Source organism: Netta rufina, assembly GCF_964035555.1.
Source record: "Netta rufina genome assembly, chromosome: 19".
Lineage (NCBI taxonomy): Eukaryota > Metazoa > Chordata > Aves > Anseriformes > Anatidae > Netta > Netta rufina.
The window spans coordinates 524,704-540,093 of NC_140143.1; the positions used below are offsets into that span (position 1 = coordinate 524,704).

Below are 15,390 nucleotides of genomic sequence, written 5' to 3' on the forward strand. Positions count from 1 at the left end.
CCGAGGGGAAGCGGGGGAGGCTGCGGGATGGGGAGGATGCAGGATGGGGGCTCTGTGGGATGGGGGCCCCGAGCAGTGGGCCCAGAGCCAGGCAGGGCTGAGCTGGAGACCAGCACGGCTGGGGGAGGAAACAGGGACCGGGGCTGAGCTTAAACAGACCCCAACGGGGGCTGGAGGGCAGCTCGGGGCCAATTCGGGCCCATTAATTCGGGCCGCGGGCCCACCCGGTGCCCCGGGGGTGGTGGCGGGGGGGGTCGGACCGGGACCAGGCCCGGGAGAGGCCCCGGGGGCGCTCGGGGGCCCGGAGCCGGGGCGGGGCCGGGCCTGGCGGCGGGGCCGGGCCGGGGCCGGGCGGAGCTCGGCGGCCGCGCCCCCGGCAGGGCCAGGCCGGGCCGGGCCCCGCGGCCGCCAGTGCGGGAGGCGGCGGCGATGGCGGCGGCGGCGGCAGCGGCGGCGCAGGACGGGCCCGGGCGGCGGGGGAAGAGGCCCGGGGCCGGGGAGGCCGAGGAGGAGCGGGGCGGCCGGCGGCGGAGGAGGTGGGCGGCGGGACGGGGACGGGGACGGGGCCGGGAGCGGGGTCGGGGCCGGGCCCGGTGCTGCTCGGGGCTCGTCCCGGGGCGCCGGGCGCTGGCCACGGTGCTGGCCCGGCCCGGCGGTGCTGGGCGGCCCCGGCCTCATCCCCATCCCCGGGCAGCCTGCAGCCGGCGGCGGAGCACCGGGGGACCACGGTCCTGCACGAAGCCATCAGCACCCGCCCGCAGCCCCTGCCAGGTGAGGCACCCTTGGGTGGCGGGCCGAGCCACCCTCGGGTGGCGGTGGGACCACCCTGGCCCCGCCGACCGCCACCGCCCGCTTCTCGCCCGCCACAGCCCGGCAGTTCGACACCGGCACGACGGAACCCGTCAGCTTCTTCTTGTCCGGCCTGGAGGAGCTGCTGGCCTGGCAGCCCGATGCCAACGACGACTTCAACGTCGCCGCCGTGCCCCTGGCCCAGCGCCAGCCCCCGCTGCGCAGCCGGAGGCCCCGGACACTGGTGTGCCACGACATGCGGGGCGGATACCTGGAGGACCGGTGGGTGCTGCCGGGCACGGGATGCGGTGGCTGGATGCTCCGTGCCCGCTGGGTGCGCTCCCAGCCCGCGGCCAGGCAGGGCTGTGCGCTCTGCTGGGCTGCTCCGAGACGGGGTCCGCAGGGGTGGCAGCGCCGCTGCTCTGCCCGGCTCACGGGGAGTGAGTCAGGCTCCTGCCCAGCCCTACAGCTGGCCGCCGGCATCGCTCCCGCATTGCCTAACCCTCTTCTCTTTCCTCTGCTGCAGGTTCATCCAGGGCTCGGCCACGCGCAACCCCTACGTCTTCTACCACTGGCGGCACATCGACATCTTCGTCTACTTCAGCCACCACACCGTCACCATCCCGCCCGTGTGCTGGACCAACGCGGCTCACCGGAATGGTGTCCCCGTGCTGGGTGAGGGAAGGGCTGGCGGCTGCGACGTGATGTGGTGCCGAGGCCTGGCACCCCGGGGCGTGTGGTGAGTTCACTGGGACATGCAGCGACACTGCCCTCGTCGCCTCCCCAGGGACCTTCATCACGGAGTGGACGGGTGGGGAGAAGCTGTGCGAGGCGTTCCTGGCTGCTGGGGCTGAAGCGTACGGCGCCGTGAGCGACCAGCTGGCCCGCATCGCCCAGCACTACCGCTTCGACGGGTGGCTGATCAACATTGAGAACACGCTGAGCGTGAGCAGCACCCACACCCCGCCTGCCTCCTGCCCCCACTCCCTGCCTCCTGCAGGGGCTCAGCCCCCCTGGCTCCGGGGCTCACACGCTGCTCCCGTGGCCGGTGGGTCCCTGTGCAGGGCTCCCGTACCCGGCCCGTGTCCAGCTGCCTTCTGCTCTCTCCTGCCAGGCGGTGGCGGTGGAAAATTTGTCCCCCTTCCTGCGGCGTTTGACTGCGCAGGTGCACAGCGCCGTGCCCGGCGGGCTGGTGATTTGGTATGACAGCGTCCTGGAGAACGGCGCGCTGAGATGGCAGAACGAGCTGAACGAGCAGAATAGGTGAGTGGCTGGGTACACACCTGCCCTGCTGCTTTACCTGAGCAAGGACAGCCCCAGGGAGAGGCCATGAACCCACCCCACACCTCAGTCCTGGGCTGGGGTGGGCAGGCCACGGCCAGCACAGCCCCTCGGTGGGGTGTCCTGTGGGGAGCAGGCACAGCATCCTCCCTCCCACGCCGCCCCTTGTCCCCAGGGTGTTCTTTGACGCCTGTGACGGGCTGTTCGTCAACTACAACTGGAAGGAGGAGCACCTGGAGCGTACGCGCGGGCTGGCCGGGCAGCGCCACGCCGACGTCTACATCGGTGTTGATGTCTTTGCCCGTGGGGATGTGGTCGGTGGTGGCTTCGACTCTCACAAGGTGCGTGCGGTGAGGCTGGACCAGAGCAGGATCCCAGGTCTCCCCCTGGTGCCGGGCTCTGAGCTTGCATCGATGGCTTGGCCGTACCAGGCTAAATCAGGACGGGGCGGTGAAGTCTGGGCGCTGCCGGGCTGGGAGGCGTGCACGGGGAGGGAGCGGGGGGACTGCGGTGCTGCAGTGCCCGGAGAGGGAGATGCTGCAGGATTTCCTGCGGTGTGATCCTACCCCGCTGCAGGGCCAGCGGGACCTGGGGGGAGAGGGGACGGGGCAGGTGACGAGGTGATCTCGCCTCGTGCCCGTGTTGCTCACAGCTTGTCTCCGCAGTCGCTGAGCCTGATCCGCAAGCACAGCTTGTCCGCGGCCATCTTCGCCCCTGGCTGGGTCTATGAGCACCTCGGGGCAGAGAACTTCCTGCAGAACGAGAACAAGTGAGCACGGGCATGGTGGGGCAGGGGCTGGCCCTGGGTGGAGGGCTGGGCTGGGGGCACCCACGGGTGGGGGGCACCTGGCAGTGGGACAGAGCTGCCGATGGACTGTGGCTGCCAGCCAGGGTGGGTGATGTGGGTGCCGTGGAGCTCGGGGCCGTAAGGGGCTGCCTGGCCCCCAGGCCTCGGCTGAGGCAAGTCTCTGCTCTAACAACCGCCTTTCCTCCAGGTTCTGGGGCTTGCTGGCAGACTACCTGCCCACACACAGCATCTGCACGCTGCCCCTTGCCACCTCCTTCAGCCTGGGCATGGGCACCAGCAGGTTCCTCACCGGGAAGGTGGGTGCGGGGTGTGGGGCCGTGGCTCTGCTCCAGCTGGGGCGGCAGCGTCCTGCTCCCAGCTCCCTGCCTGACCCAGTGCTCCCCGTCCCGCAGGAGGAAGAGCCCGGGCCCTGGTACAACCTGAGTGCTCAGGAGATCCAGCCCCTCTACACGGAGAGCGAGGGCCAGCTGCTCACCAGCTGCTGCCTGCAGGACGCCTGGTGCGGGGGCAGCTCCCTGCGGGTGCAGGGGACCATCCCTGCTGGCGAGGAGCGCACGGCCATCCGGTGAGTTGGGTGACAAAGCCCCATTTCCACCTCCTGAGTGCTGCGCTGGCACCGTGCCGGCCTGGCTCAGCAGCCGGAGGCCTGGGCAGAGCCGTGCCAGCCCCGTGGGCCTCGCGGTGAGTGTGCCACGGGGTGCTCCAGCAGGCGCTGCCCAGCAGACCTAACCCAAAGCATCTTCTCTTTCTCTCCTCTTTCTCTCTCTCTCTCTCTCTCTTTCTCTGGGTGGACTTGGGGTCATCAGCCTGTTCTCTTTCCAGATGCAGGCGCCCCCCAAGCTCTTCCTGAACCTGCTCTATAAGATGGAGGGGCCGCACCATGACGAATTCACAGTTGCCCTGGAGCTCACCACCTGGGACTCGGATACCTGCCACGAGGGCCACATCACCCCCCTGCCCGGTGAGGACCCTGCCCACCGCCCTGTGCTGCCTGCAGTCAGTGCCCCCTGTAGGGCACGGCTCAGCCCCTCGCTCCCCTTCCCGCAGAGCCCCACGGCCGACACCACCCCCGGCTCCTCCCGGCACCTCCACCCGGCCTCTCCGCGCTGCTCGCTGCCTGCAGCCGCGGCTCCGAGGGCTGGACCAGCCGGTGAGTGCCCCGCAGGTGCCCTGCGCCTCTGGGTGAACGGGGGCAGCCCCAGCCCTGCGCCAGCTCTGCCCCTCTGCTCCCAGGTGCTACGAGCTGGAGCTGCAAGGCTGCGTGCTGCGCGACCTCTCCCTGCTGGTGTCCCGCCAGCAGGCCAGCCCGCAGGAGACGCGCTTTACCTGCCTCCTGGGGGAGGTCCGGGTGAGTGCCCCACGCACATCCCTGCAGCGGGAGGCTGCGAGGGCAGGCTGGGTGCCCGGCTGCTTTCACACCTGCCCCTGATGGCTCTGTGCTCCCTTCTGCAGGTGCTGGATGCAGCCAGCGTGGCAGCCTCCCCGCCACAGGTGCAGAGCCTGACAGCCTCGCAGCTGTGGTGGCAGGAGGGGCCCGACGCGCAGCAGCTCTCCCTCAGCCTCACCCTCCGCTGGGCCTTCCCCCCGGGGCGCGCCAACCATTTCCGTGTGCTCAGCCTGGGCACCCGGTGCCGCCGGGATGAGCCGCAGCAGCCCCAGCTCCTGGGGCTGGCGCACGCCTGCCTGTTCCGCGTGGTGGGGCTGGCGGTGCCGCGGCCGGCGGCGGGGCAGTCCTGCCAGCTGGAGCTCCTGGTGGAGCCGGTGCAGCCCAACGAGCTGCCCGTGGACCCGGACCGCTGGGGGCGGCTGGTGCTGGTCTACTCCGAGCCGGCCGACGGCAGCAGCTGAGCTGGGCATTAAAAGCGAGCGTGACACAGCCCTGCCTCTGTGTCCTTCATGCGGGTGGGCTGTGGGGTGGGGAGTGCGAGGGAGTTGCTGCTCGGGGCCAAGAAGGTTGATCAAGGCTGAGTTTTGGGGCCACTCTGCTCAGGGCACCCGGTCACTGTGCGCATCCAGGCTGGGGCATCTGCCCTGAGAGCCCCCCACAGCTCCCAGTCCTCTTGCCTGGTGCTGGTGCAGAGCTGCCAGCACGGACGGGCTCCACTTGCAGCCCCAAGGAGCCGCTCGCTGCAGGCAGCTGCTGCTCCCCCCCCCGCATGGCCCTGCCTTGGCTCTGCCTTGCTCTTGCTGCCCTCTCTCCAGGGCTGGCAGGCAGCGGTTCCACCCGCGCTGCTTCCCCTGGATATCTTATGCAGGGAAGGAGAGAAAATTTATAGCAGCAATTATTTTATCACAGTCTGGTGAGCAAGCAATTAGCAGGCAGGGACGTAGCCGAGCGTGCCGCACAGCGGGGTCGCGCAGCCCCAGCTCCCTTGGAGCACCGGCCCCAGTCCCACAAACAATACTGGCTCCCGTTCAGGAAAATTAATATGTCAGCGTTTAAGCTGCTGCGCCTTCGGTGGGTGAATTGCTCTGAAATAAATTATCTGATGGTTTGAAAAATGAAGGGCTCAGCACTGCAAGGGCTGTGCTCCTGCCACTCCGAGACCCTGCTCCCTTGCTCTGGGGGGGACAGCCCCAGCAGAGCCCCCCTTGCCCACCGCAGAGCGGGTGATGTGGGTGCATGGTGCAGTCCCCCCCGTGCCCCACGCGCGCGCCCCAGTCAAAACCGGAGTCGTCCTGGTTGAAGAAAGAAATCTTTATTAATAATTTCAATAATAATAATAATAATCCTTGTAGTAATAATAATAATAATAATAATAATACTGTTTATTAGAATGGTCACACCTTTGAAGCATACAGGATGGGCCGGCGCCAGCCTGCGTGCCGGCAGCCGGCGCAGGGGCTCTGCTGTAAGGAAGAAGCCAGTACAGCGATGGAGGGAGCTTTGTACAGGGGCGGGGGCGCGGGCCAGGGTGGGGGGGCTATGTACACCGGGAATAGAAAAGGGGGAGCTCGTTGCTGGAGCATCGGGGTGTCTGCAGACTATAAAGTGAGGTTTGACGAGTGGCGGAGCCACGCGGGGTGGTGGGGCGGGGGCTGAGCGCGGCGAGGCCGCCCCGGCCGTGGCGTGGGATGGGGCTGCACCGGGGGGGGCTCCGTGGCACCCTGTGCCGCCCGACCCCGGCTGCCGCAGAGCCACCCCGGGGCCAGGGCCGGTCCCTGCGGGCGATGCAACGGCCGAGACCCCGTGCAGAGGGCCGGCAGGGTCCCTGCAGCGGGGCAGGTGGGGAGGGGGTGGCCGCGAGCACCCCGCGCGTCCCCATCCCGGCGCAGCGCAGGGGTCCCGGCGGGCGGCGTGGGTCAGGATCGCTCCCCGCAGGGTGGGAGCCCCGGGTGCGCCAGGGATGGGGCGGGAGGGGAAGGAAGGGGAACGGGAACGCAAGCGAGTTGCAAGCTCCTCTTAACAAAAATTCCCTTTAAAACGCAGAGGCTCGTCCCCCTGCAACGCCCAGCGCCTCAGCAAAGCTCCGCTCGGGAGCCGCGGCCTCGCACCCTCGACGCGCTGGCGGCCGGCACCGGGGCACCGGAGCCCGGCGACCCCCAGCGCGGGCAGGGCGGCGTGCCGCTGAGCTCCGCCGGCACCCCGCGCCGGGCGGAAAGGAAGACGTGGTGCCTGGGCCTGCGCCGCGGGCTGCCAGAGGCCCCGCGGCCGTCCCCGTGCCCGGCGGCAGCGGCTGCGCCGGGGGCAGCGCTGGGTGCATGCGGCCGGTCCGTGCGCTCCGCGGGCTCCTCCGGGACTCGCTCGCTCGGTGCATGTGTGTGGACAGGATGGGACGTTCACGTCGTTGTTGCCTCTTTGCTTTGTTGTTGCTTTGCTTTTATTTTTTTTTTTGTTTTTGTTTTTTTTTTTTTTTTAGTTGTGTGGGTGTGTATGTGTGTGTGTGTGTGTGTTTTGTTTTTTATTTTTTTTTTTGTTTTGTTTTTGCTTTTTTGCCCTTCCCGGTCCCAGAAGGAAACGGCTGCAGTTTCACTACAACAGAAACAGAAAGGCAGAGCTGTCGCTGGAGCAACCCCTGGGCACGTGCCCGGCCCCGCACCCCGCTCAGCCCCCACGGCCCTGGGGGGCACCACGCTCGGCCCCGGGGTGCCATCCCCAGGGTCCCCCCGTGGCTCAGCCCCGTCCCCATGGAGCGTGCAGCAACTGCCTCCTGCCTCTCCTAGGGGGTGCAGAGGGGCCGGCTCGGGGCTGCCCGACCTGCCCTGGGGGGGGATGAGCCCAGGGACCCCCACGAGCCCAGGCTCCGGGCACCCTTGGCGGGGCAGAGGCGCCGTCCCCGCTCCCTGCCACCCCCGGGCCGGGCAGGATGGACGCGGTGGGCAGCGGAGGCCGAGCGGCGGGACGGAGCAGCTTGAGGTAAACCTAGCGGAGAGCAGAGCCCGCCCGGGCAGGGGCCCTCAGGTCCTCCGGGAGGCTCAGCCTGGCTTAGTCTGCCTGGTTTGGTTTGGTTTCTAGTGAGCAGTCAGTGTTAGTGCTGTGAGGGGCTGGGTCTGTCTTGCTAGTAGGGAGTGAAGCGGCTGTACCCTCCTCGGTATAGACTAGCCTGCAACATCAAAGATGAAAAAAAAGCCAATCAGTATTCGAGAGAGAGGCAAAGCCCATTTCTTCCCTTTTTTTTTTTTTCTCCTTTTTTTTTTTTAATTATTTTTTTTTTTTTAAAGTGACACCAAACTGCCTCTGTCTTGGGGGTTGTGTGGGGTGGGCACAGCCAAGGGCCCCCAGCGCTGCCCCGGGTCACTCAGGGATGGAGACGGCGCCGTCCCCAACCCCGCTGCCCTCGGCACAGCCCTGGGGCTGCCACGGCCGGGGACCTGCTCCCACTGCGGGGCTGCAGGGGAGCTGGGCTGGTTCCTGCCCTGCTCATCCCATGGACAGAGGGGCTGCAGGGCCGGGGGTGCCGAGGGGTGCTTGGCAGCCAGGCCCCAGCCAGGGGGACACAGGGGAGAGGGTTTCCAAAAAAAGAAAAAGAAAAAAAAAAAAAAAGGAAGAAAAAAACCATTTGGCTTTGAGATCCCGCCCACAAGGGGGATTTTTCATCTTTGATGCTGGTTGCAAAGCTAGCTACAGACCGCAGCGAGCACGGTGAGCACGCTCGGGTGCTCCGCACGCTGCTGATGGGGGCACAGCCCTGAGCCCCCCGCGCCTGGGGGGGGTCCTCGCCCCCCAGCCGGGCCCTGGGGGCTGCACAGGGCTTCCTCCAGCGGGGGGCTAACGGGGGGGGATGCGGGGACGGTGCCCCCTCTCCCTGGGGCCAGCCTGTGTGGGGGCTGCGCTGCTCATGCCCCCGCCGAGAGCTCGTGCTCCCCCTCCCCGCGGCCCCCGGACCCCCCCGGGCTGGCTGCAGCTCGCGTGGGGCAGGTGGGGAAGCAAAGAAAGGCAGCGGGGGCTGCGCTTACCATGGTGCCGATGCTGTACGTGGCGGCGGGGCCGATGGTGTGGTGGTAGGGGTCTGCCGCTGCGTACACTCTGCCGTAACTAGGAGCAAACACGGGGGGGGTGTTAGAGACCCGGGGAGGGGTCCTCCACCCCCAGCAGCTCCCCAGAGGTTCCTGCACCCTATTTCCCCCCCCCCCACTACCCCATGGTCTCCCCGCTTCTTCCCACCAGAAATATCCCAGGTCTGGGGGGGGCACGGGGAGCTGTGGGCACCCCGATATTGCCAGCTCCATCCTCACGGCACGGGGCACGGCTGCCGGCCTGGATGGTGCAGGGGGTGAAATGGGCATCCCCCCCCCATTCCCTCCACCCCCCCACTGCACAGGGGTGATGCCCGTGGGCAGCGGTGCCTACCTGTCGCTGTATGCTGCTGCTGCTGCTGCGGGCTGGGCGTATCTGTAGGCGGCATAGCCCCCCTGCAGCGGTGGGGGAGACAGAGAGAGGTGGTCGTGAGGGTGGGGGCAGCACCCACCAGGCCCTGCTGGGGGAGCTCGGGGGGGGCCAGGGCAGCCGGGCACCCCCAGGCACTGGCTGCAGGGACCCCAGAGCAGCGGCAGGACCCTGCGGGGAGCCGGTGCTGGTGCCACCAGGCACACACCAGCCTCATTACCATTCCCCAGGGGCTTTCACAAACATTAACCTTAAAAAATTAAATTTCTAGAGGAGAGAATGTCACCTCCCTGATCGCTTTAATGAGGTGTCACGTTAGATAAATCCTTCAGCCGCCCGCCTGAAATATCGCCAATGGCTTTTTAAACACGGAGGTTAAATGCTGGTGGGAGGCAGCGCGCTGGCGCTCGCCGAGGACATAAATCCCTTGGGGTGCTGCCCCTGTAGGGGGCCGGCGGGGGGCACAGGACCTGAGCGGTGTCACCCAGCACGGCCCTGCCTCGGCTGCCCCCAGCCCCTCACCCGTCCCCCCCCGTGCCGCGACACCGAGCCCCAGGAGCTGGGAAGGGGCAGCAGGCAGGGCAGAGTCCCCCGGGGAGCAGCAGGGGGCTGATCGCCCCCACACCCCCCAGGACAGGGACCCCGGAGGTGGCACCAGCCCCAGCGCGGCCGCACTTACGTAGATCTCGGCTCCGTAGAACCCGTCCTGGTAGACGACCCTGCAGGGAAGCGGAGGGCTCAGCGCCGTGGGGACACTCAGGGCGCTCGCGGGCACCGCGCTCACGGCCGAACGCCCACCCGGGGTCACACCGAGGGGACGGGGGAGGTCGGGGCAATGGGGGGCTCAGTGCGCTCAGCACCACTGGGCACAGGGGTCCAAGACCCTTGGGTGGTGCCCGGGGCGTGCGGCAGCCCCGAGGTGGGGGTGTGCAGTAGGATGAGCAGTGGAGCTGTGGGGGAGCCCAGTCCCAGGTGCTGCTGGCACCCCAGGGTCGCAGAACCCCACAGCTGCACGGAGGCTGCCAGTCTGGGGCCACTGGCCAAGACAGATTGAGGTGACACCGGGGACCTGCAGGAAGCTGCTGCCAAGGCAGAGCATGGTTGGGAAGCATTGGGATTAGGGGGTGGGGGAGAATAGGAGATGGACACGTCCCAGGCTGGGAGGGCAGGGACACGAGGATGGGCAGAGCGCAGCCTGAGGAGCTGACCCGGTCCCGGGGGGGCTTTCGGAGCGATAGAGGCCGGGCAGGTGCTCAGAGAGCTGTGCCTCGGTGCACAGCAACCCGGCAGTGCAGGCACTGACAGCAGCAGAATTGAGCAATTCAGCACCAAACGCGGAGCCAAGCACAAGGCACCTCCTGGGGGGTGCCCAGGGGGGCAGAGTCAGCAGCGCAGCCAGCCAGGAGGCAGCTGCTGCAGGGTGGGGGGGGCAGCAGACGAGAAGGGGCTGAGGGGCCCCGGCTGTGCCAGACCGCAGCCTGAGGCGGGACCCCCACCCCGAGGCGGGCAGCACCCAGGGTTTTGGGGTCCAGATAGCGCCATGCCCCCACCAAGCCCCCTGTCCCCCCCCCAGCCCCGGGTACTCACGCGCCGTAGGTGGGGATGGGCGGTGGCGGGGGCGCAGCCCGGAACGTGTTGTAGACGGCGCGTCCTCGGCCCCGTAAGTGCGCCCCTCGGTAGGCCACAGCTGTCCCCGTGGCAGGGTACGGGAACCCCGTTACTGCAGGAGGCAGGGGACAAACACGGGATTTCTGCAGCAGCCCCCGACAGCAACGCGCATGGGGCCTCGCGGGCACCGCAGGGAATCCCGAGCCAGAGCATCCCTCTGTGCCCGCAGCGCTGCCCTGGGGATGGGGCTGCTGGGGAATGGCCCCCAGGGGGTCCCCATGGTGAGGGTGATGGAGGGGGGAGCGGTGCATGCCACGGGCAGGGGGAGAGGGGCAGGGGGGCACTCAGACCGCGGCAAGGTGGAACATGGCACAGCCATAGCATGGGGCCGAGGCTCGAGGAGTTACCTGCATAGAACTCGGGGCCGTAGACAGCGCCCACCACCGGGTTCAGCTTCCAGCCTGCAGGCAGGGAGGGTTGGTGAGCTGGGGGGGAGCGCACCGTGCTGCACCCCCCTTCCCCGGTCACCCCACTGCGGCTCCCAGCCCCGGGGTGGCTGCAGGGCACGGGGCACCCCGTGGGGCTGTGCCCCCCCGTTCAGACGGGAGCAGCCACCCCTGTTTCTGGTCAAGCACCGAGGGGCATTTGCTGCGGGAGCTCAGCCGCAGCCGTGCAGCGATGGAGATGCGCCCTGGGGTGCTCAACCCCTCGGGCTGTGCCCGTGCCAGCCCGGTGCCTGCATGCACTGGTTCTTACCATTGGTGTAGGGGTTCGCAGCCTTCTTGTTCGTCATGACCCGGGCTGTGGCGTTGTTCACCTGAGGAGAGAGGGGACGAGAGAGCTCAGCGCCTGCGGGCAGGGGGCTGGCGAGGCCGCGGTCCTGGCCCGTCCGGCCGCACTCTGTGCGCGCTGCTGCTGCTCCGAACGCTGGAGGCAAGGACGAGGGGAGCGGGGACAGCAGGGTGAGGGGACAGCAGGGGGAGGCTCTCCTACAGCTGCACCACGCGTGGTGCCGCCCTGACACAGCGCCGCACCGAGCATCCCTTGGGCTGGCTCCCGATGCTGGGCTGAGGCTGAGCGGTGCTGGGCTCAGCCACCTCCTGTCCCCACTGCACGCCTGCTCCTGGCTGCAGAAGGGATGCAGGAGCCCTGGCAGCTCCCGCCAGCACCTGAAGCTCCTGCCTGGCCATGGATGAGGGCCACGTCCTCGGAAAGCAGGGCCCATCCGTGGGTAGCGCTGAGCCCTGCCGGGGTGTCCGTGTCCAGCTCCCTCCAGGCACTGCCCTGCTTCCCCCCCTCCTCAGAGCTCAGCTCGGTGCCACGCAGCCAAGGGGCAAAGCCTGCGCCTGCCCGGCTGCCTGAGCAGCCTCTGGGTTGGGAAGCAGCGGGTGCAGGAGGAGAGCTGTGGGGAGCACCCTGCCCGCCCCTACAGGGGAGCTGGCACAGGCACGCATCCCCGTCCTCCCTGCCACACACGGGGCAGCTGCCCCCCACCAGGCCGAGGGGCTGGGAGCCTACTGGGCTCCCCCGGCACTGTCAGGGCACAGCCAGCCCCCGGCTCAGTGCCCCCCAGCTCTCCCTGGGTTCGCCTGAGCCAGTCCCTGCTCGCTGTCCGTGGAGACCTCCCTGCAGCTCCAACGCATGCTCCCTGTGCTGCATTCATGGACGCATGCACGCGCCGGGCAAGCACCCCCGGGAACATGCGGGACCCCCGCAAGCTGAGCCGGTGGCCCCGGGGCCGCTCAGCGTGCGCGGCCCTGCCCGGGCCCCCCACCAAGGGCGCGAGGGCACAGAGGCAGAGGCAGCGCGGGGCAGGGGGGAGCCCCCGCAGCCCCCGGGCAGCTCTGCCCTGCCTGCACCCCCGGCCGGGAGAGGGGCTCGGGGCAGCGCGGGGGATGCACAACACACGGCAGGCAGGGCACTAGCACACTTATCTGAGCACCTCAATCTTCCGGCCCTCTACGATCGTGCCATTCAGCTTCTCTCGTGCCCGGTCGGCATCTGTGCTAGTTTCAAAAGTTACAAACCCAAAACCCTGTGAGCAGAGGAGAAAAGGAGAAAGAAAGAGACAGAGAGAGAGAGAGAGAGAGAGAGAGAGAGAGAGAGAGAGAGAGAGGGTGTGGGGACAGAGAGAGAGAGGGGGTGAATCAGGAGAGCTGGCAGAGGAGATGAGGCTGCCGCTGTGCGGAGACGGAGCGCCCGGGCCAGGTCCCCGCTGCGCCCGGGGGTCCCGGCTGAGGGCCCGGCATCGCCCGCGAGCTGGGAGAAGAGTCTGGGAGAGGGGCACAGAAAGCAGGGAAGATACAACAGAGACATCCACACACAGAGGGACACGAGCCGCCTCGTGCAGGCGCGGGACAGAGCGAGCCCCCCCCTCCCTCCGGCGCTGGGGTGCAGACACCCGCGCGTCCCCTCCGGCTGGCGCAGGGCACCAGGAGGCTGCTCCCCAAAACTGGGCACCCCAAGCCTGGGGGCTGCTGGTGCCTGGCCCTGCCCCGGTCCTGTGCCCACCTCGGGGTGCTCCCAAGGGGCGAGGGGCAGCAGCGCAGGGAGCAGGAGGAGAGGGGAGAGCGGGCAGAGCAGCCCCCGGGGCACCCCGGGAGGCACGGACACGTCCCGGGTGAGCCGTGCCCGGCCCTGGGGCTCGCTGCAATGGCCCCGGGCTGGGGCAGCACCCACCTTGGAGCCCCGCTCATTGAAAATGATCTCCACGTCAAGGATCTTCCCGAATTGCTGCAAGCAGAGAGAGCAGAGGGTGAGTGCCTGCAGAGCCCCCCACCAGGGCTGGTCCTGGGGGCCCCTCGGTGCCCTGCAGGGCTCAGCCTGAGCACAGCCCCGTGTCCCCCCCATGGTAGCCCCCTTCCAGGATCTGGGGGTGTCACTTTACAGCTAATTAACCTTCCACCACTCTAAATCTTAATGAGGGCTGGGAAGGGGGTGAAAGGAGAGGGACAAGGGCTCTGTTCTCACTCCTCCATGCACGGGCCTCAGCCTGACAGCCCGGCTGTTAACCAGGGTGGAAAGCCCACTGCCCACCCCCTCTGGCCAGCAGCAGGGGAGGCTGGAGGTCCTGCAGGCTGGCCCAGGACCCCGCTGGGGCTGGGCAGAGGGGACCCCCAGGGAAGGACAGTGCCAGGGCCCCCACGGTGACCGAGAGCCGGAGCTGAGGGCAGCGGGACGCGGGTGGCTGCACGGGGCCGGACTCACCCCGAACATTTGCCGCAGGTCGGGGTCCCGGAATCGGAAGGGGATGTTGGAGACGTGTAACCTCTTGGGCTGCTGCTTGTCTGTGTTGTCTGAGGAATGTAGCTGCTGGCTGTCTGTCTGTGCCGCCTCGTCTGTCTGCTGCGGGAGCACCACCACCTCGTCAGCCCCACGTCTCGGGGGGACTGCCCCCTAACCCCCTGCTTGGCCCCACAGCCCCCAGGGGCACCCCCAGCCCCGTGGTCCCCGCTCCCTGGGCAGCACCGTGCCAGCCTCCTGGGTCTCTCCAAGCACCTGGTGCTGAGCAGGGGTCCCTGCTCTCAGGAGGGCACAGAGATGGTCCTGGTGCTGCCCTGCGAGCCGGGGGATGCTGGAGGGCAGCTCCGTGGGCAACAGCATCACCCACCCCATGAGTGGCACCGGGGAGGAGAGGCTGGGTGAGGGAGGGCAGGAGACCCATGGAGATCCAGCCAGCACCGCGTGGCTCCGTGCCCAGGGACCAGCACCGCAGCACGCGTGCGTGCCCAGGGCAGGGGGCCGGGAGGGGCAGACCCCACACACGAGGCTGCGGTGGCCAGGCTGGGAAGTGCTCAGCTCAGCACTTTCCCCCCCGAGCTGCATTACAACCACATAATTGAAGCTATCTGATTGGAAAGCAGCCAAGCAGGTAGATTACAAGTGATTAGAAATGACAGGGGGGCTGCAAGGGAGGCAGGCAGCCAGCGCATGCTCCGGCTGCCCCGGCCACTGCGGGGACGCGCGGCCCCGGCCCCCCGAGGGGCTGCAGCCCGCTGGGTGCCGCCTGCCCCCGCGCCCAACCCGCAGCCCCCCCAAAGTGCCTTTCCCTTACCGGTACCGTCTGCGTCCCTGCTATGGACTGTGTGCTGGCGTCGGTGCCCGGCTGCTCGGCGTGGCTCTGTGCTGGTGTGTAGAGGGTCATGGCGTGCTCCGGTACTGTGCTTTGCCCCGAGTAGTCCTGCGTGGGGTGGGGGTGCGGCGGCGCGTACTCTGCGGGGATGCCGTTCTGGGGGGGCGGGGGGTACTGGGCCGGGGGGTAGGGCTGAGCCATCGCGTCAGGTGGAGCCGTGGCGTCCTGGTTGCCCTGCAGAGACAGCGGCGCCGTGCCCCTTACCTGCTGGCTCCCGCCGCCCTCCCCGAGGTGCCGGGGCTGCGCCCTGCCTGGGGAGCGCTCTGGGGCTCTGAGGACAGACCCCAGAGCCCCCCGACTCCCCCACCCTGCCCCTGCCTTCGGTCCCCACGCCAACCTCTGTGCCATCCCCGTGCTGCAGCAGCTCCCGTGCCGCATCGCCTGCTGTGCCTGCCCCGTGGCCGAGCCCCTCTCCGCTCCCCACTCTGAGCCCTCCGTGACCGCCCTGATGCGCCTTGGGCAGGGGGAGGATGGGGGGGCTGGGGGACAAGGCACAGAGGGGACCAAGGCTGTGGCTCCAGCAGGGACTAGCAGGGGGAGCCTGCACATCGCCCTCTTGGAGGTGGAAACCAGGGCAGCCTCAGTTTGAAGGCCAACACGGGGCAAAGCGCAGCGGCAGCACCGGCACTCGCCACCATCCTGCATGCCCTGGAGCCCGGCCAGGAGGGCACTGAGGAAGGAGGGCAGCAGGGAGGGCAGGGCCGTCAGATGGCCTCTTGGCAAACAGCAGGCAGGCATCAATTAGCTGCTAAATATTTGATTAGGCCCTTTGCTGTAACGCAGCTGGCCTGGCCACCCTGGGCAAACGAGGTGAGCTGCACCTGTGCCACGGCCCCGGGGCTGCCCACGGCTGCTGCGGGGCTGGGGGATGCCGTGGGGCTGGGGGATGCCGTGGGGCTGGGGGATGCCGTGGGGCTGCCCTCCTGCCCCCCTCCCTCCTGCACA

The 15,390-nt window shown here is 68.4% G+C and overlaps 2 protein-coding genes across 3 annotated transcripts; one reads left to right on the forward strand and one right to left on the reverse strand.

The window, feature by feature from the left end:
* Window positions 1-406: 406 nt before the first annotated feature.
* Window positions 407-4,726, forward strand: ENGASE (endo-beta-N-acetylglucosaminidase; the record flags this gene model as incomplete). Its single annotated transcript, XM_084298634.1, has 14 exons — window positions 407-536; window positions 695-771; window positions 870-1,071; window positions 1,316-1,464; window positions 1,577-1,734; window positions 1,904-2,052; window positions 2,246-2,411; window positions 2,736-2,839; window positions 3,066-3,174; window positions 3,271-3,443; window positions 3,685-3,839; window positions 3,926-4,028; window positions 4,112-4,226; window positions 4,331-4,726. Exons 1-14 carry the CDS (start codon window positions 430-432, stop codon window positions 4,724-4,726), a joined length of 2,163 nt encoding a protein of 720 aa, XP_084154760.1. The 5' UTR covers window positions 407-429.
* A 2,651-nt stretch (window positions 4,727-7,377) lies between these two features.
* Window positions 7,378-14,616, reverse strand: RBFOX3 (RNA binding fox-1 homolog 3; the record flags this gene model as incomplete). 2 transcript variants are annotated; one of them, XM_084298361.1, is made up of 11 exons in its annotated part: window positions 14,374-14,616; window positions 13,521-13,658; window positions 12,993-13,046; window positions 12,256-12,348; window positions 11,070-11,130; window positions 10,721-10,774; window positions 10,293-10,425; window positions 9,385-9,424; window positions 8,670-8,731; window positions 8,276-8,354; window positions 7,378-7,422 (listed from the first exon to the last, which is right to left on the reverse strand). In XM_084298361.1, the coding sequence occupies exons 1-11, from the start codon at window positions 14,584-14,586 to the stop codon at window positions 7,378-7,380; spliced, it is 972 nt and encodes a 323-aa protein (XP_084154487.1). In that variant the 5' UTR covers window positions 14,587-14,616. The 2 variants fall into 2 exon arrangements, with proteins under 2 accessions (XP_084154487.1, XP_084154486.1); XM_084298360.1 differs by having other exon boundaries at window positions 14,368-14,601.
* Between the last annotated feature and the right edge of the window lie 774 nt (window positions 14,617-15,390).